The following is a 21,596-nucleotide window of genomic DNA, read 5'->3' as shown; positions in this document are numbered from 1 at the left end:
AAAACGCACATTTTTTTGTGTTATAATATAGGAAAGAAGGAAAAATTTGCCAGAAAACTAAAAGCTAAAAGCACACATCCAACAAAAAATACTTTTCACTTGTGATAAAATCAATACACTTTTGTACAGTGTACAGTCTTGATACAGTCACTGAGAAATGCAAATGTGTAGTCTTTAAACAAACAAAAAAAATAAACTGAATGATAACCTAAACAGTCCGGTTACTTATTTAAATTCCTTAAAGGTTCTATAAAATAAGTTCTTATTAAACTAAACCATCCAACACCAACCACCTGCTCAGTGCTAAATCTATGCCATTCACTTTTCCCAGTCAATGACACAGAGGAAAATAGATCCAAACAACACTAACACAACCATGTGTTGGACTTTGCGAGTCCAAGAGTCGTACCAGACAGAGATAAACCGAGTGACCACACAACAGCAGACACAGAGCAGCTCCTTCACACCAACACAAAGTGGGAACCAGAGTAGAATAACAGCGATACTCACTCCCACAGCTGCTGATCTCAGGCTAACTTCCCTCTACGTTTCCCTGTGGTGTTGCAGAAAACTTTGGACTTGCTGCTGTTTCTCCACAGGCTGAAACTCAACTGGTTTCTTCTGCTCACTCGCGCTCGTATGTTGTGACTCACTTGTGGTGATGTGTGAGTGGGCGGGCTGCGAACACACTACTCCCGCCCCCCTCCCTCCCTCCCTTTCGGTTGAACTGGTGTAGTCTGTGTTTTTCCCCCATTTCCCTCCCACTTCTTTCATGTTTTTACGAGCTCTTCTATTGTTATCTCTGTCTTCTCTGCTACATGTCGTCACTTTACCAGTTCTGATGCTGTTTATTTAAATAGAATTCATTTGCTTAGTAAATATTAATACGCAAAATCCCCTCATACAAACACTTCAAACTAAAAAGAAGTCTCACTGTTTCCATGAGGGCTGTTTTGACAGCAGAGGATAAAGAATGTGTTGTATCTGGGAACATTGTTTATACGTTAAATCATACATCAATTGAAATGATGTGATTGAAATATCTCCAAATATGAATTTTCTTTAGTAATTCTCCCTGGATTTAAAAATTGATACTGTCCTTATTCCTCTCTCTGTAGTTTCTTTTTATAATTACTGGTGTTATAGTCAAGACCGCACCATCCGAGACCAAGACTTTTAAGGGTCAAGACAAGACCAAGACCGTACACACAATGAAAAAGAGATTTAAGATCGATTTACAGAAACAGTAATGATGACAACCAGTCTCTACACTTTTTTCAAAGCACCACAGTGCAGATAATCTCAATTCTTAGTTTATTTTTCTGTGTCAAAAATCCTGCATCCATCAACCGAACAGCAGCTGTTTCATTCACAGAACTACAGCATTAAAATGATGGGAACATACCAAGCCTGAATAACATGCAATGACAAAACATTCAAACACCTTCACCATCCAAAACAAACCCCTGAATATATCACTGCTGCCTGACATGTAAACACCTGGTTGGTCTTCCTTCACTCTCACCACATGCGTGAGGGAGGTGGTGGTGGTGGGGGGAGTGTTGTCACGCATGTGGTGTGTCTGTATGTAGTCGTCGCTGGTGAAACCATGGGAAACAAATTTGAAATAGATCCCTTTCTACCCTAATCAGTGGCGTGAGCAAATAACTTAACAGGGGTGGTCTCGACCGGTCTCATCTTAAAATCCTGAGTCGGAACAATCTGAGACAGAGACAAGACCGAGTAAAAATGCATCCAAGATCGAGAAGAGATCAAGATGTTACAAAAGCAGTCTCTAGACCAAGACCACTCTTGAGCATTACAACACTAATAATTACTAAATTGCAGTTGGTCCGTATATTTCACACCTAGGCCTTCAGTGGGGTTCTACCTGACTTAATCCACCTTTTAATATATTATACAAAACTAGAAAAGCACTTGGAGAACACAGACCTCCACCAAGGCAGATCAGCCCCTCCCACCCCCCCCACCCGATCACCACCAAAATTTAATCATTTGTATCATGTGCTAGTATCAACATTTCCTGAAAATTTCATCAAAATCCATCCATAACTTTTTGAGTTATCTCGATAACAGACAAACACACACACCCCCCATCACCACCAAAATTTAATCATTTGTATTGTGTGCTAGTATCAACATTTCATAAAAATTTCATGAAAATCCGTCCATAACTTTTTGAGTTATCTTGCTAACAGACAGACAAAAAAAGCAAAATATCTGGGCGCTGCATCACAGACAGTATTGATATCTCACATAAAGAGATTGAATGTCAATACTAGAGCAAGAAACCTAATGAACACAACTTAGCAGGTCTCCTTTTACATAAATATGTATACAGCCTATAAAGTTTTTATTATTATTATTGCACTGTTTGTTTTTTGCACTCTCTTTATGTTGCATGGACATTATCTTGTTGCTGCTTTAATCAGTGAATTTCTCCATTGTGGGATCAATAAAGTTTCATCGCCTTATTCTTCACACAGCTACACCACGTACTGTGCATCATTTCGAGTCCAATCATCAATATTTACTGAATTAAATGACAAAAACACACAAATGCTCCAAAAGTGTTAATTCACTGAAATTACTGCCTATCTTAAATATGTCTGCAACCAAATCCATTTCTTCTCCTGTCAGCCATTATGTGTTGGGAAAACAGCAATTAAATCTTGAGCAATATATTTTATTTCTTATGCAAGTCACTAAGGATATGGTTTGCTAACTGAGTGCGCTCTTTGACCGTCCAATCAAATGGTGTGAAAATGGTGGCTGTGTTGTAAGCTCTTTTCTTTTCCACTAAAAATCACTTTAAAAGTGTATAATTGTATAATAAGAAAAGCATTTAATCATGGAATGTTTGTAGCATGACTGTGGCTTTTTAAGTGTGTCAATGGATAGTTTTGGAGTCTGTCAGCATTCAAGGTTATTCATTAGTCCATTTTAACCTGAAGGAGATAGTGCAACATGTTGTTGTTTCTGAGGAGGAAACAGACTCATGCCAACATAGTTAAGTTCAGATCATGCTCAGCTGCAGATGTCCATAGTGCAACTAAAACAACACATTTTATCCTAATATTTAAAAAGAAGAAAAAAAAAATGGCAATGGTGTTTGTTTGCAGTGAAATAAAGCAATAATTGCTCATTGTTGCAAGCTTTGTTTTTGTTGTGTTTTCATTTGGTAGTATGTAACCCTGCGTCTGAGTGGTTGTCTTATATGAAGTTGCATCACTTAACATCTGCTGATCAGACTAATGTACAGAAATGGATTTAAAGAGGTCATATTTTGCTAAACCCACTTTTATTAATCTTTGGTACATTTATTTGTGTATTTAGACCCTAATAATTCAAAAAGTTTGAATTTGAACCCTCCAGGTGCTGCAAAGCTATCTTTATATTCATTCCGGCAAAAATCGAGTGGATTTCTACAACTGTTTTAATTCCTGCTTAATTTGTTCCGTTTTATAACTAGTTACGTCACGACATTTGCACATATAAGGTCAAGACTTTGTCCGAGTACGCAATAACTGTTTGTCAGCAGCAGTGGTTGTAGTAAAAACTGGAAATATGTCCAAACTTCGAGCTGATTACCTAAAATGTTCAGTTGTTGGTTGTATTAACGAACACAAGTGGCTGAACGGGACAGAAAGCATGGTCAACAACCTGGAGGGGGCGGGGCCTGAAGTGGCTCATGTGCATTTAAAGAGCAAGTGCTCAAAACAACCTTTCTGGTGTCATTACTCAGCAATAGGGTTGAAGACGGACCTGTGGAGTTGAATTAATGAAGAATTCAGACCCAAGCATAGCATCTACAGTTTATGTAGACCACAGGGGAATGTTTTAAAATGCAAAATTCCATTTAAAAAAGCAAAATATCACTCTGTTAAGTGCTGAAATTTAACAATACTTTCACAGTAAAATTAACAAAGTGTTGACAGTAATCAGTGTTGAGATCTGTTGTGCAGTCTCCACCACCTCAGTGCTTTGGGATTTTCCAGATTTATTGTCTTGTTCAGAACAATTCTCAGAATGTAAAAAGCGCAACTAGTTATTATCACACATTCTGCACTTTTATAGTCACTTTCCCATCACATCACACCTACAACACTTTGCACACCTGCAGAGGAATGTGGTTTAACGCAGTCGATCCAAGTACTGGAAAAGTCAGGGCAAAGTCAAGGATGGTCGGTGGAGGATTGTCGACCGCTGAATCTGAGCCAAAAATACATGCGAGTTTACCTCAGCCCGTGAAGTCAAACACAGCTGGGAATATTTCAGCCCATGTTTAATTATTGACTGAGCTTCTGTAATATTCAAAGTAAAAAGGTCCCCAATGACACGCCGACGAGAGTCTGCAAGCTCCAATACTTACGTCGATTGAATCATAAAAGGGCCAAACATTATCTCATCTGTCAGAGAAAGAGAAGTTGTACCTTCTCTAAAGCTGTCGGACCTATCACTTTTATATGTGTGATACAGGGGAATATCAAGCTTAAGACTAAGTCAGTATCAGGTAGTTTCAGTTCATACACAATGAAATAAGCCACATACAGAGCTCTGGTTCTCATTTCTATATGTTGGTTCTCTGTTCCTCATAGAATCAACTGATAACTGTCTCAGTTGACAACAAACCACTCGTTCATTATCACTTATACATTCTTATTGCTATTATTTCATATATACAGTGTTCTGTTGAGTTGTGTGTGTGTGCATGTGTGGTTGTGTGGGTATGTGCGCATGTGCCACTTTAAGTGTGTGTACATATGGTTGTTTACTTGCACTTGCAGTCTCTTTTTCGTGATTGTTACTTCCGCCAAGGAGGTTATGTTTTTGCCAGGGTTTGTTTGTTTGTCTGTTTGTTTGTCTGTCTGTTCGTTTGTTTGTTTGTTTGTCTGTCTGTTCGTTTGTTTGTTTGTCTGTCCGTTAGTGTGCAACATAACTCAAAAAGTTATGGACAGATTTGGATGAAATTTTCAGGGTTTGTTGGAAATGGGATAAGGAAGAAATGATTAAATTTTGGTGGTGATCGGGGGTGGGGGGGCCCATGGGGGGGGGGGGGGGCACTGATCAGCCTTGGCGGAGGTCTGCGCTCTCCGAGTGCTTCTAGTTTTTTATGTTATATACCTGTTACGAAGCACACTGAGTCTGCCTTGTGCATGAAATGCACTTTATAAATAAAGTTGAATTGAACTGGATTGAATTTCATTTCTGCTTATTTGTCAGACTTGAATAGCTGGATAAATCTGAATAAAACTGGGATTTATAAATTAGTAACTATTACAGTAAGTTGCTTAAAATGGTGAATTTACACTGTTGCCAATGAAGTTGGAATAAAATATTTTTAACTCTTCCTGAAATGACTGTGACATGATTTATTCTTGAGAGATTAAGTACAGCTGTGACTCAGTATGCAATCACTGTACCTGGTCAAAAGTGATTACTGATGAGGATAAAATGAGGAAATCCTGGGTGGAACTCATGATGGGGTATACCCAGACCAAGATATGCTGGTAACAGGAAACAAGTGGCATTTTAAAAGTAAACAGTATAATACAGTGCCCGGCCAAAAACAAAGTCGCACGTGCAATATTTCACTGCACCACCTTTGGGTTTGAATACAGGAGACATTCACTGGATTTAACTAAGCAAATAGTTCAGATCCTTCCATGGGTAAGTACTGCAGTGGTTAACAATATTTTAGCTGTAACAGGTTATTTAACTAACTGATACAGTAAGTGTCCTCTCATGTCTCTAATATCAAAAAGATTGGACAATGCCAGGATTGATCAGGATCATCAGGGTTTTGAAAGAGTGGTTCACAGAGAATGTGACATCATTTTCACACATGGATTAGCCTCCATAAACTCCCGACTCTATTGCTGCATTTCCACTGCGTGGTACCGGCTTGACTCGACTCGACTCGGCCTTTTTGCTTTTCCATTACGAAAAAGGACCTGGAATCTGGTACTAGCTTTTTGGTATCACCTACACCAAGGTTCCAAGACTGGGAACAGATACTAAAACGTTACGTGTAAACACAACAGACCACTAATTGGTCAGAGTTGTCTGTGTGACCCACCGTTTTACAAAAAACAGATGCGGAAGTTGACAGTAAATATAGCAGTAGGTTAATCCACATGATGGCAGCCCGCAAAACTACACCATGGTCGGTCGAGGAGATTCAGATGTAAAAATTCAATATGAGCTTGATGAGACAACACGCAATGTACGAGCTTATCAGGAACTCTCTGAGCAGACGACACGGAAGTAACACGCTGCATCACTATGACATCCAGGTACTCTAAAGTCGGTAGTATCCTGTAATGGAAACGGTCTCCAGGAATAGTACCTGGAATCCAAGTCGAGCCAAGCTGAGTCAAGCCAGTTCCACATAGTGGAAACGTGGCATAATTTGGGATGTGATGAAGACTTGATGCAGCGGTCCGATTCTGCATTATCAATAATCAAAAATGAATGCAACTATGGATGGAAAAAATATTATGAAGTAGGGCTGGGCGATATGGCCAAAAAATAAAATCTTGATTTTTTTGGTCATCTTGGACGATTACGATTTTAATCGATTTTAATCCATCGTGCCCCTGACTTATCATATGGCACGGCACAAGAAAATGATGCGGCTAAAGTCTGTTGTTTCTTTGCGGCGTGTTTGCCATGGCTAGTGCTAGCTACGCCGCACTCCCGCAGCTGCGAGCACTCTTCCCATTCTTTAGGGTGTCTCTGCCGGAGGTGCTGAAAGAGGTTAGTTGTGCTGCTACTCTTCGTTTTCACCTTACTTCTGCAAACCTTGCACACGACTGTAGTTTGCTCTGCGTCGGTCTTGTCAAATCCGAACCATTTCCATATAATCGACGTAACATGAGTCCCTTTTCTAGCTACCAACTCTTCGGCTTGTATTGTGTCCGCCATGGTGGGGGCGTGATTGTTTTGGCGGAAAGGTGTAAGAGGCGGAACCAAATGCCAGTGCTCAAGTCATGAAAGGCAGGAGACGAATCTGTATAGTTATTTATTTAAGCTCGCCTCGATTTTGGTATGGTATTTTTGCTTTAAAAATGATGATTATTCAGTAAAATATTTTTTTTCTGACCAGCTGTATTATTAATAGTGACAATCTAAAAGGCTACACACAAAGTCAACACCATTAAGTACAGTTATCAACAACAGAGGTCAAGTTTTTGTTGTTGCACTTAAATTATTAAAAATATCTTTATCTTCATAATAGTTTAGTATCTATGTTTTGGCATTATGGTCATTATTTATTTTAATAGGGTAATTTTATACCATCAGGAGTCTGCATAAGGGAGTTTTATTGTAACAACTGACTGGTTCTTCTGTACCCTTTGTGTATCCGATTCCCTGCACATCTTATATGTTTTGCTTGATGTGGTGTCGATTAAAAATAGACTTGGCAAGTATTTCTGACATTTGTAACTTGAATGTTAGTGCTTCTGATGGAAACAAGAGTATTGTTTTCATCATTTCCACAGGCTACTGGAGGTCTGCCAGTAGCCAGAAGAAATCAGAGGTTACTTTCAGAGTTAATGACGACTTGAACCAGATTAACTCAAACCTAATACACAGCCAGGGCCCAAACAAAAAGTCTCCCTTACGGTTCTTACTGGAATGCCTTTAGCTTTGATTACAGGATGGATTCACTGTAGCATTGAGATGTGCGAGAATTTTTCCACACAGGTCTTGCATTGACGATGAAGTCGGACCACTGTGTAAAGTCTTATCCATCACATCCTGAAGAATCTCAATGGGGTTCTCAGGACTGGGCTCTGTGGTAGCCAATCTATGTCTGAAAATAAGGTCTCATCCTTAACCTCCTAAGACCCAGCTATGGGTTTTCTGTACACATTTGTGGACAAGAGTTTTACAGCTTTATACAAAAAAAAAGAAAAGAAAATTGTCCATCACAAAGGACATTCCATGAAAAATGTAAAAACTGCATCAGAAAAAACTGTTGCATTATGATGTTTCCAGCATAGGCACTTCTTTAATAAAAAACAAAAAAAGCTTGTACTTTGCTGACATTTCCTGGGTCTTAGGAGGTTAAATCTTCCACTAGAAAGAACCTGTAACGTTAATGTATTGTAATGTGCAGTAGATCTGATAGCTCTGAGACCAACATTCCTTTTGATTCAAATCCATTCTGTCATTAATTGTCAGAATTTCACATTTTGATCCATGACTGCATCTTGGAAACTATAGCCAACCAGCATTTGTGCCTTATTTTTTCTTTAATAGAGACAGAAAGTTGGTAAAGTTTCACTACTTTTATTCTGGAGATGTCTTCCTTGTAAACCAGTGTAATTTTAATAACATGTTTTATATCTAGGACAGTAAATCTTTATGATTATGTCAGTATATTCTAAACAGAACCACAACGACCAATGAGAGAAACACAATCTGAAATCACCTGATTTTAGATGTACCAAAACCCAACTAAAGACTAGACAGAGCCGTTTCTGTGGCAGATCCAAGGCTCTGGAACACTACCCCAATAAATCACAGGTGCACAGTCCATTAAGCATTTTAAATCTCTTTTAAAGAGGCATTGGCTTCTAATACAAGTGTATGCCTTTTGTTTGTTTTATCTTCTGGTTGTGTTTTAGATGCTATTTATCCTATTATTGTGCATGTTTTTAAATCAGCTTTCTTCATTCTTATTTTTGCTAGTTTTAGCATATTTTGTATTTTCATCTACAGATTTGTACAGATTGTTTTAAATGTGATATATGAGGTGCAGCACTTTGACCAGCTGTGTTGTTTTTACAGTGTTTTATAAACACAGTTGAGTTGAATATATAAATAAACTTGACCTCGACCCTTGACCTTTAGAGAGACAGCACCAGTGACAGCACGCAACGGCAAATATTCCAATATCAATAAGCTAATGAGGCTAACATTAGCTAACACACTACTTTTGACAGATATTAAAGGTGACAATAAAAATCGGACCTCCACTTCTGGAGTGTTAACTGCATTTCCTGACTATTTCGTCTTTCAGATTCTTTAGGCACTTTGTTTTTTCATTGTGCAGCATCTCACGTTTCAAATGAGAGAAAATAACTGTAATTATTTTGCTGGTGAGTGTGTGACGTAACCTGGTTTCAACAGTCCTGTATTGTGAGGGGGCGGGGTCTGACCAGACTGTCATTACAGGTGAGGAGAATCTGAGAACAGGTAATATCAGCATGTACGTCAGAGGAACCTTTAAATAAACCGCTCATTCAGTCTCATTCACAGACAAAAGCCACTACTGTCTCCAACATGAGCCTTTTTAAGACTTAAGACAGAGAGGGACAGTGAGAGACACAACAGACAATGTAACTCCAGAGCTCATCGGCGTTCAGATGTTAAAGCTCTGTGTCATTCTGAGCTGTTCGAGACCGATCGACACTGAAACGAACATGTGAGCTGAGGTATGAGTCACTATGTCAGGGTCTGAATGGACGCATACGTCACTGAGGTTATGAAAAGGGAAGTAGTGAGGAAGGGGATCATCCACTCCCTTAACCTGAGCTAAACTTAGTAAAAAGTTAAGTGAGAAGCGTTATTAAAAGTCCTAACTCATAGTAATGTTTGCTTAGAATATAATAGAATCTAAGAAATTTAGTCAGTTCCATAGATGTATTCAAATTGTAAATATGTAGGCTATATAATATGTAAATTTAAATCTAAACGTATACAGACCCTTTTTCTATATTTATTTTATGTTTCACAAGTGTATATTTTCTGTTTCCTGTCTTTCCTGCACATTAATTGTGTATCTTTGGCTGTCAACTGAGAAATTTCCCCATGGTGGGATCAATAAAGTCTATCTTATCTTATCTTATCTTACCTTATCTTATCTTATGGTTTAATTAGGGAAGAACAGATTGTAAAACTCTGACTGATACCAATGCTGATTATTTAATAGCTCATGCTTAACTTCATTATATATAAAAAAAAAAAACACATTAACTTGACAATTTTAATGAGCACAAATCCCATCATACACATTTAAGAAAAAAACTTTACTAAAAACATCAATACAACAGATAAATATCCACCACCACTAACTGTAAAATGACATCTTTTACGACAATATCGACATTGGCTGGTATATTGGTGCATCCCTATATTTAATACACACTTTTTCACTACATTACATGAATCATTTTCTGCTTTCTTCTCTTTAACGTCTTGAGAAGATACCAAACCCTAGAAACTGAGAAACCAAGACTCCTCTGTTTGATCCAAATTATAGATTTGTGTCCGTTTGTGTTCCATAACAGCACATACGCAGCTGCAAACCATTAAGAAAAAAAAAAAAACAGGTCTATACTAATACGAGCAACAATCTGGAGTTGCAGAAAGCTGATGGACCTAAAATAGAGATTGACCACGTGTCCCTGAGTCCATAAAACACATCTTGTCATCATTCTACCACTTTACATGTGATGATAAAGAGCAGAGGAAGTGGATGAAGTTGTAAAATAAAGCAGGAAAAAGTAAAGTTTGGTGCTAGTTGATTGAAATGTGTTATTGAACCCACATTAGATCCCATTGAATTCGCCAAATCAAGTCTGTATTGGTTACTCTGGTGTAAAATAAGAGTTTTATGAGGTGCTTCATGTCTTTAATCAACATATTTGGTTTGTCAGCACAGTTTAGGGGGAAGTGAATAAACTAAAATTTATGTCAATACACACCTGAGCATGAAGTGAAACAATGCACTGGTGTAAATAGACAAGGAACTGAAACGGTATTTAACCCTTTCATGCATGAATTATGAGAACCTTAATCAAAAAATTTTTCCTGAGAGTTTTCATTCCTCTTTAGGCATGAAAAAAAATGTGATGGGAATTTTTCTTCTGAAAAATTCATTAAAAAAAAAAAAAAAAAAATCATTAAAAAAAAAAAATGATAATTTAAAAAAAAAACAAAAAAAAAACTTATGAACCTATTTTTCATGAAGTTGCAAAAATGTCCACTCAGCTGGACACCACACGTTTAATTTTTGACGCACGAACATGTATTCACTGATAAACTGTGTGAAAACTATGAGGAGGGCTTGTGATTCTGGGGGTTTATGCTCAGGAGAGATCTACATAATGATACCAATTCATGTCAGAAAAGATATGGAGTGTCTTAAAATTTTAATACAGATATGTGTTAAAAAAAAAAAAAAAAAAAAAAAGAAAAGAACAACAAAATCCATGAATATACAATAGAACAGCTGTAGCATAGCTGTCCACTGGAGTGAGCAGTATACATGAAAGGGTTAAGACACTTAAAATCACAATCTATTACAGGTAAAAAGTGACTGTGAAAAAGTGCACTAAGAACTGCAAGTTACTTAAAGGAAGGAATTACCCCCTTCTAAACCCTAACTGGGGCCTCAGTAAGGACAGACGTTACAGTAAAAGAGAATACAGGCTCTGCAGTTGACTGTTTCTTCATAGACGTGAGTTTTACAGCACCAAGACTTCAAACTAAACAATTAGATTAGACACTGAAAGATGGTTAAAATGAGGTCAAAGTAATTAATCAACAATGGTAAAAAAATGTATTTGGGGGACTTTTTTTTTGTATTTCATTGTGTTTATTGTCGTGTGTGCACGAAATTAACAACAGCCAGTGTGTTTAAAGGATGCTCTTTTCATTATAATTACATAAAATAATGGACTGTGGAATGTTTTCTGACTGTAAGTATTAAATATGCTACAGAAAGGTCAGCATGCATCGACCTCCTGCAGATTATATGAACTCTGTAAAAGTTTAAGTCTACTAGTCTGATAATACTGGTGGGAATGTGCCTCTAATCTACACAGGTTTATTAACAAAACCAAATCTTTGCACAGCTGGAGGAGGAAAAGCTCCAGAGCCACCACGCTCTCCTCTGACTGCATGCCCAGCTGAGCAGCACTGATCAGGTTCTGGAAGAGGCTTTTGTCCCTGGGGGTGAGTCATTTAGTGCTGGCATGCCAGTTAATCCTTGGTGAAGGAGGGGAATGTGGTTGAAATGGGCTTTATGAGTGTGACGCCCCGGGAGGGAAAAAATTTACTCCATTTTTTACACACAACAGATGTGGAAGGAAGGAAATCAGGGTGAGGAAAAAGTCTATCAATCAGTTTAGTTGCATGAAACTGTCACGCATGAGTAATTACATGGTGCCCGCTGTTGATGCAACAAGTGAAACCTAAACAATGAACTGCAGAAACAAATATTAGACAAAGGCTTTGTCAAACTAGGGTGGAGTTATAAATACTTCTACTGACCTCAGTTCTGTTGTCTAAAATTTTTTTACATCTATTCACTCACCACTCAGAAGCTCAGGTAGTTATTGTATGAAACATAACATCTAACAAGCAAAGTTTTAAACCATAACGATGATGAACCAGCTCCAAATGTTCACAAAACTGTGCAAAACATGCAAAAAACCTTGTAGAAACATGATTTTTAACTGCTGTATGTGGTTTGATTCCTAAAACTCATCTTCATGTCCACCCTAGAGTTTGCCATAATGATGATGAACCAGCTCTAACTGTTCACAAAACTGTGATGGATGGAAACATGCATTCATTTATACTTGTTGCATATGAAAACAACCCATAATTGTTCCTTTTAAACTGTGCTGTATCTGGTTGGATTCCTTGACCTCATTGTCATATGTCCCCTACAGTTTGCTAGTAGTCTACTGATCTACATTTGCTTTTAGTTCCAAAGATTTATTCTGCAAAACTGACCTGCTCCGAGTTTAGCGATCTCCTCCAGGTCCGCAGAGGTCCTGGCTGAAGCGACGGCCTCTGGAAGCTTCAGGGTGAAGGGTAACACATCCCTGAGAAAGACAATACAGAGGGTGTAAAACTAGGGCAAGAAAGAAGAAAAAGAAAACAGTGAAAGAGGGAGGGACTCAAGTCCTTTTCCTAATACCACTGAGTCATTGCGTTGGAAAAATGCACGGCTTAGTCTGGGCGTGTGGATTTGGCTGCAGAGCTGGTTTTAACCACTGGAGCAGCTGGAGGGTGAAGTTTGCCAGCTGTTTGCCTCCTGAGGGTCAGAGCTTTCTAAGATTTAACACAGTTTCTAACGATTCTACTAATGGAAACATGCATATCACATCACATCACATCATATCTGCACAGTAACAACAGAGTGTCAATTTACATCTTAGGGAGTTGAATTTAACTCTGTTTCAGATAACATTTGGTCCCACTCACAATTAGACTAAAATTGACTCTATGGCCAGTGTCAGAGTTAATTCTACTCAATTCAATGTCAAAATTAACAATGAAATGTATAAAAATATTTAACTGTATTTATGTAATATGATTACACTTTATAGAGCTATTTTCACCCCAGATTTAGTTTAAAAATGACTCTATATTGTCATAATATTTTATTTCTCTGCAGTGTTATTTTCTTCAGTTTGCACCCAGTGCTAATATTGAAACAATGAAGAATTGCAGGGGTCCCCAAGGTGGGGGGCCATGGAGTGTGTAAGTTTGTTCTACGGGTTTCAATCACCCTAGGACATACTTTTCCTTTGAAAGAGCAAAGTCCTCCCCACTTGTCATACAATTATAGCTTCACAGCGACAATCAGATAAGGCATTGTTCTGCCTACAGGTTTGACAAATGGTGTCACATTAATTTAAAAAATGAACATAAAAAACCAATAAACATTGTAAGAGAACAGACATATTAACCTAAATAAACATGAACACAAAACCCCCCTTGAACCCCTGCACATAAAATAGAACACAATGAGTAAAATGTCCCGTACCCACAATGCAATGTGGCGGACTGGCACTAATCATCACTCTGTAGAGTTGAATTTTACACTACATCTGTGCAGAACTTTACACTGACTTTTAACTCTACTGTTAGAGCTGGTTTACTCTCCATAGAGCTATAAATACTCTATCTAGGTTAAAATAATTTGATTCTGAAATATTGACACTGCATTTTTTACTGTGTGAAACCTTATTTTCCAGACATAAAGTAACAATGAATGTGAGTTCAACAGTAATAGTTATTGATGGTGTGTAATCATTTGTTCTCTTTTTTTGTAATTCAATAACCAACCTATTCTTTGTTATGAACTGTACACATTTGCTTATTAGCCAAGTCATGTAAAATTGGGGTTGGACAATATAAGCTCAACTTCTTCCTCCTCCTTTTTGGACATTAAGTATTATTAAAGAACTGCAATGAAATTATTATACATTTGTTTGATATTTATTTTCTTTTTGGTTGATTTATTTCCATATATTGGAGCGTCCTTTTAAATCTGGAATGTCTTTGACCTACTTATGTTCGAAATAAAGTCTATCTATATCTATATACAGAAGAAAAAAATCAGTTATTTGAGGAATCTGATCAATAACTGCAGTGACTCTTCAGAACAGATAAAGAGAACAGTCAATGTACCTTATGTTACATAAGCAGTGAGATCTTTATGTGATCAGGTGAGATTTATTATTTTACCACTACAGGTATAACTCAACACTTTGTCACTAACTCTTCTTTAGGTAATAACTACCTGGGACTGTCCACATATGGGTATTTGCAGGAATTGAAAGGTTTAGAACAGGTGTCAAACTCCGATCCTTGAGGGCCATTCCTGCATGTTTTAGATATTTCCTTCTTCCAGCCACACCTGGTTCAATTACTGATCAGCTCATCATCATGCTCTGCAGAAGCCAGATAATGATGTAATGGCTTCCAGGTGAGGCTGGAAGAGGGAAATATCTACAACATGCAGGAGGATACTGGCCCTCAAGGACCTGAGTTTGATACCCCCGGTTTATTCATTCATTATCTGAACCTGCTTTATCCTCACTAGTGCCGCGTTTCCACTACATGGAATCAACTCGGCTCGGCTCGGTATTCCTGGAGACCGTTTCCATTACAAGATACTACCGACTTTACAGTACCTGGATGCGGCACGTTACTTCTGTGTCGTCTGCTCAGAGTTGCTGATAAACTCAGTCGTTGCGTGTTGTCTCGTCTGAATTTTTACGTCGGCCACCAAAGACTGACTCTCCTTGACCGACCATGGTGTACTTTTGGGCTGTTATCATGTGAATTAATGTACCGCTGTATTTACTGTAAACTTCCACATCTGTTTTTTGTAAAACGGCGGGTCACAGAGGAAACTCTCTGACCAATCAATGGTCTGCAGTGTTTACACATCACGGTTTTAGTATCTGGTCCCCAGTCTTGGAACCTCGGTGGAGGTGATATCAAAAAAGTAGTACCGGGTACCAGATTCCAGGTCCTTTTTCGGAATGGAAACGCAAAAAAGGCCAAGCCGAGTCGAGTCGAGCCGAGCCGATACCACGCAGTGGAAACAGGGCATAGGGTCACGGGGGTCGCTTGGAGCCTATCCCAGCTACTTATGGGTGAAGGTGGGATACACCCTGGACATTTCACCAGTTCATCACAGGGCTGACATATAGAGACAAACAATCACTCTCACATTCACATCTATGGGCAATTTAGATTAACCAATTAACCTATCAGTGCATGTCTTTGGATTGTGGGAGGAAGCTGGAGTACCCGGAGAGAACCCACGCAGACACAAGGAGAACATGTAAACTCCACACAGAAAGGTCCCACCCCCCGTCGACTGGTGTTGGAATCAAATCCAGGACCTTCTTGCTGTGAGGCACGAGGGCTATCCACTGCACCACATGTGTCGCCCACCCCTGGTTGAGAAGGTATTAAAGGCTAGACTCCAGAAATATTCAAAGAAACATTTTATTTTCTGGCATCAGGGGTTAAACAGAATAATTCCGCAACAGTCACGCACTTCTATTTTAACCCCACATCCATCTAAAACAGAGTGTCTTCCTTTTTTAGTTCAAGGATATAAGTGGAATACTTTGAGGAGTGTTTTTGTTTTTCAGCCTTGACACTTCCTTTTTGACTTGTGTTGCACTAGGACTGATACAGACAGAAGTATCAGTGTCGTTTTCACAACTGGAATCCAAACCAAGGCTCGTGTTCTTTTTCACGTTATATGTTTGGTCTGGTTATTTTTGGTTTCACATTGTTTTTAGGGAACAAACTCATACATCCTGCTGTCTTTATCTACACGGGCTGCATCTTCCTGTAGTTGACATTCATTCGTTTACTGTTGAGCTTTTTCTGACGTAGATATTTTATGAATTTGGCTCAGTTTTAACTTTCTCCATTTATTTATCTTATCCTTTAGTTTAAAGGTGATGGCCTTCCATCAAACAGCTGCAGCACATTCAGAACCACACACAGGTTTCCAGTTAGTGACAGATTAGACAGTAGTGCTGCTATTAGTCTACAAATCACTGAGTGGTTTAGGCCCTAAATACTTTTCTGAAGCGTTTAAAGGGTTGAAGAATAAAATAACTTAGCAAAATATGGGACTATTAATAAAAAAAAGGTCAAATAGATCTCATATCACACATTCTTTCAAGTTTTATACTGCTTCCATAATCTAAAATGAAAAAAAGTTCAACTAAAACTACTCTCTAATTTTAAGACAAAAAAGAAACTAATTATTCACCTAAAAAATAAATAACATTTCTAACATTAAGACTATATACCTGTGTTCTATACTGGCATGATGTAATAACAGAAATGCGCTAACAATCTGATGGTAAAAGTCCATCAGAAATATTTCCAGACTCTACACATGTCTGAGCGAGTTTATCCAACATGTAGCAACACCAATTTTCTGTTGGAAAACTCATCATTAGATGCTGATCCTCAAGTTGTTGTGAAAGTGAGTCACCAAACTCAGCTGGGAATTCATTTCAGATATGATGCTATGGGCAAGATTTTAATACTTTACTGTGACATGATAGAATATGTGTCCGATAGTGTCAGAGATTAAATAAAGGCTATAAATTTTATCATCTAACATCCATCACCATGTGTTTTGAATCCGGCAAGGCATTTTTTTTCTTTTATTTTGGGCCAGGCAATGTGTAGTTTGATTATTACCCCAACCCCCAAAGGGGAGGCAAGGGGTATTGTTTTTGGTTCGGTTTGTTTGTTTGTTGTTTTAACACTCCAGCAGCAAAACTATTAGTTGAATTCATACCAAATTTGGTTTGTAGATTGCCAGTGACCCAGAATAGATCTCATCACATTTTGGTAACGTTAGGTCAAAGTTCAAATTTTTTAGGAATTTTAAAATCTTCTCCCATTTACTTATAATGGGCAAAAATTCAAATGTCTATAAAAGCATAAATTTTGTTTCAGTTGACTTCAGACTTGGCACATATATAGAGGCAATTGATAAGCTGACATCAGCACATGCATAGACATGATGACTTCAGCTGGATCGATGCCAAAATAAGCTACAATACGTGCGAGGGGCCGGGTTTGTTGTGTCTGGCACCACTTGTTTTCACTGTAAATGAACCAAACCTCTTTTGATCAGAGTAATGATCAGCCATTTGGTCCACTCTGTGGTCTGGAGGAGGTTCACACATGCAAATGTGGGTTACATTAGCTTCTAATCTGCACATATAGATGGTACAGTTCCTTAAAACAAACATTACTGTAATTGTCTCTGAAATACAAAGTAATAAAACATGTTTATGAAGAGCACTGTGTGAACAAAGGATTCAAGATCATAAATGGGTAGATGCTATATTTATGATGTTATTTATTCGTTTATTATTATGTTATTCATCCCGACAAAAACAAAATGGAACCACGTACATCATCTAATCCTCCTGAGAACCAGGAAAGTAAATGTTTTGGCTTTTTTACATTAAATGATTGTCTTGATTGGAAAAAGCATAATGCAACAGTTTTTCCAGATACAATATTTATTTTTTATTTTATTTATTCATGGAAGGTCCTTTGCAGTGGACAGGATTTTTTAAGTAAAGCTGTGAAACTTTGGTCCCCTACAGAGGCGTTGGGTCTCAGGAGGTTATTCAAGCTGAATTTAATAATAGTCTCATGATCTTAGTTTAGTTGCAACACAGTCCAATTCTAAAACATTTCCCATCACTGTTTATGTCATGACAACCAACTTCTCGCTGTGTGTGAGTCTGCACGTCATCACAGAGGTGATTATTCATTGATCATATGTCTACGGTGTTTTGAGTGTATTACAGCTCTTGACAGCGTCCACAGGGATCAGTGTGTGGTAACTTCTACTGATGAACTCACCTGCTGATGCAGCAAAAGGCCACGAGACGGAAAAGGTCGGCAAAGCTCAGGCCTGATCCCTCCAAAGAGAAAGCTGCAGGAGAATAGAAGAGGAAAATCAGGACACATCAAAGCACAACAATCGAAACGCAGTGAAGAAGAATACTTTGTTTGATCATTCGGATTAAAATTACTATGTGTTCATCTGCTCAGAAACAGGAATAGCATGTCTCTATCCATGCATCAGACAAATGCACACAACAAAGTGGTTATAATCTCTAAATGGACTTAGATTCACTTAAGGATGAACAAAGCAAGTATTATTAGTGTCATAACTATTCATAGGATTGATAGAAACAAATGTGAATGCAAATTACTGCTTCGAAATAGAATATGTTGCAAAGGTGTTTACATTTTCTGAGAACTGAGAATAAGCACTGCCTTGAATATGGTTGAATTTTAGGGATGGGTCAAGAACTCTGCAGTATTTGTCATATAGAAGAACTTTATTTCATTCTAAACATACACCAACACATTTAATCCGGATGATCCCGATGAAGGCCATTAGTTGCTGGATTTCTTGACCTACATCAGCTTTTCTGTTTCTACATGCACCTTGGAAGTAGGTGAAGTTGTGCCAGAGCCTTATACAGAGTTTTATGTATGGACAGAAGGCAGTGGCATTGAGACAGAACATTTAACCTGATTAATCCAGTGTCAGGGTGCTCACTCTTTATAAAACATTTTTTAAAAATTCCAGACTTTTTCAAAACTCCTATTTTTTTCCCAAGACCTTGACTTTATGTACTTTTATATTTGCGTACCTACTTTTTTGGTTGCCCCTGTTATGTATAGTAGAAAAGTTCATTTTAAATGTATGAATGAATGAATGCATAGTTCACAGGAAATTATGTTTTACTGACAGAAACATTTTCAAAACATAAGAAAATCACACAAATAACTTTCACTAGAATCATTCCAGTACCGACTGGTTTGCGAAATCGTATCACGGTTTTTAGATGCGTTCTTCATGTATTTCTTATCTATGTCACTTTGAGCATACTCTAAAACTTGACAATGAGAGAAAATTTTTCCGTACTTTCTTAAGACTTTCACCCAAAATTCCACACTTTTCAAGGTCTGGAAAACACGGTTTCAAAATTCCATACTTCATTCACTCATTCATTCATTATCTGAACCCACTTTATCCTCACTAGGGTAGCTGGAGCCTATCCCAGCTACTTATGGGCGAAGGTGGGGTACATCCTGGACATGTCACTAGTTCATCGCAGGGCTGACATATAGAGAAACAATCACTCTCACATTCACACCTATGGGCAATTTAGATTAACCAATTAACCTCTCAGTGCATGTCTTTGGATGGTGGGAGGAAGCCGGAGTACCCAGAGAGAACCCACGGGGAGAACACAAAGAACACAGAAAGGTCCCACCCCCATTGACTGGTATAGGAATCGAACCCAGGACCTTCTTGCTGTGAGGCGAACAGCTGAGAAAACATCAAAATTCCATACTTTTTAAGATTTTCAAGCACCCTGAATGTTTTACATGCCCCACAAGCATACAGAAATAAAAAATAAAGCAGTTTTATATGAGAGTAAGAGTAGACAAATGTGCAGATGCAGTGGAATGTATGGAAGAGTGTGTAAAACTGAACAAGCTCGGAAAGGCAAAGGTGTGAAGGGCTCTGACAGTGAAGAGCACAAAGCTGAAATCAATGTATATTGGTTTGACTTTGAGGTCGACAGTCACCCACTTTAAATAAAAATCAATAAAAGTGACAGATTCATTATCTTTTTTCACAGACGCATCCATCTTTATTGTTCACGCTCACTGCTTTCATTAGCATGTTTCACAAAAGACATGTTTTCTGCATTTAAATCATTGGTGAGCAAGAAGAGCTAAACACACACCTATCAACCTGCTGAAAACAACAAATCTGATATCAGATTGACCTGAATTCTTCTGAAGGTTCCCAGGGTGAAATCAGAGTCCGGTAATACTGCTTTTTTCTGCTTATCCAACATGTGCATGGCATGAACTGTAAAACACCTCCTTCTTTAAATACTTTCAAAGGTATGTAACACACTGTTATGAAACAAACCTGCTGCTGCTTTACATAAGACCAGCATTATATCATGTTTTATTCTGCAAAAAGGCATAAAAGTTAAACTAAAACTACTCTTTAAGACTTGAAGTGTGTTCTACACTGGCGCGATGTAATAACAGACAATGCCCTTACTCAATTTGATGTTGAAATTATATCAGAAATGTACTTACACACTCTAATCCTGTCTGGACAAGTTTATGTAACATGCAGCAACAACAATTTTCTGTTGGACAATTCATAAGAAGACACTGATCATCAGTTTGTTCAGTAAATGAGACACTAAACTTAACCAGGAGTCGCTTTCAGTTAAGACTCTCAGACCAAGAGTTCCTCTTGTGGCATGAACTGAAAATGTGTGTCCTGTGAACGGTCGGAGTGTCTGATGTTGGAGCTACAGTGAATTATGGGTCGTCATTCTGTCCTGTTCTTTGGTAAAGGATGGTCCAGTGTTTCCTCTGCTAAAGGAAACACTGAAGGCAGGATTGGAACTCCTTTCCTGTGTATTTAGAGAGGTCAGACACTTTTATTACAGCTGATGTCAAGATACTTTCAATGTCATTCCTGTGAGTTACGAACTGAACGAAGCAAAAAGGAGTATATCCCTAAAGGCAAGGAAGGAGGAAAGATGAAACAGCTGCAGAATGAAGGTGTGGATTATAAAAATTTGGCATGTTTTCACCTGATATTTACTTGTGCAGCTTTACAAGCAATACCCTGAGTACAGGTCTCTTTCACTGAGGATAAAGTGGAACTACTGTACACACTGCTGGGTAGTTTAATCTACTGTAATGTATCGTACTGAATGAGGTAATTTGTAGTGCTCCAATCCTGTGGGAACCATGTAATGCTGAAAGTCAAATTTTCATGAGCTCAGAAAAATAGTCCTGTTTTCAGCTTTGGGACGATGCATTTACCAAATCATAACTACTCACAAACAGCACAAATATTAGTTCACACATTAGTAGAGCCAAGGTTTTCACTGTAATCTGAAAAAAGGGTTCCTACAGGTTTCTATGAGTTAAATTTAAGACTTTTTAGACTACTTAGAACAGAATTTAACACCCGTAACACAGCCTATTTCACAGCCAGACCGGCAAAAATTTGTGATTCGTGCTGTGTGTGTTTGTGTAGAGTGTGAGGATCACTAAAACTGCATCACTTGATTGTGGAAATCCATACTGTTCATGGTTTATAGTTTGTGGCAACATAACTGAAAGGAGTGATATTTTGCTTTTTTTTTAATGGAATTATGCATTTTAAACATTTCCCTGTGGCCTACATAAAC

The 21,596-nt window shown here is 38.1% G+C and overlaps 1 protein-coding gene across 1 annotated transcript in view; it reads right to left on the bottom strand.

The window, feature by feature from the left end:
- The window catches only part of rin2a (Ras and Rab interactor 2a), a 94,110-nt gene that overhangs the window by 23,014 nt on the left and 49,500 nt on the right, over nucleotides 1–21,596 (bottom strand). Inside the window, exons 6-7 of the mRNA XM_030156354.1 lie at nucleotides 18,205–18,277; nucleotides 12,778–12,869 (exon numbers count right to left, since the gene is read on the bottom strand). Of these exons, the coding sequence (XP_030012214.1) occupies nucleotides 12,778–12,869; nucleotides 18,205–18,277 (165 nt within the window). The remainder of the gene's footprint in view (nucleotides 1–12,777; nucleotides 12,870–18,204; nucleotides 18,278–21,596) is intronic.

The sequence above is a fragment of the Sphaeramia orbicularis genome, chromosome 15, assembly GCF_902148855.1.
Source record: "Sphaeramia orbicularis chromosome 15, fSphaOr1.1, whole genome shotgun sequence".
Classification (NCBI taxonomy): Eukaryota; Metazoa; Chordata; class Actinopteri; order Kurtiformes; family Apogonidae; genus Sphaeramia; species Sphaeramia orbicularis.
Note: the sequence above shows the minus strand (reverse complement) of the source record. Positions and strands in the feature narration are given on the sequence as shown.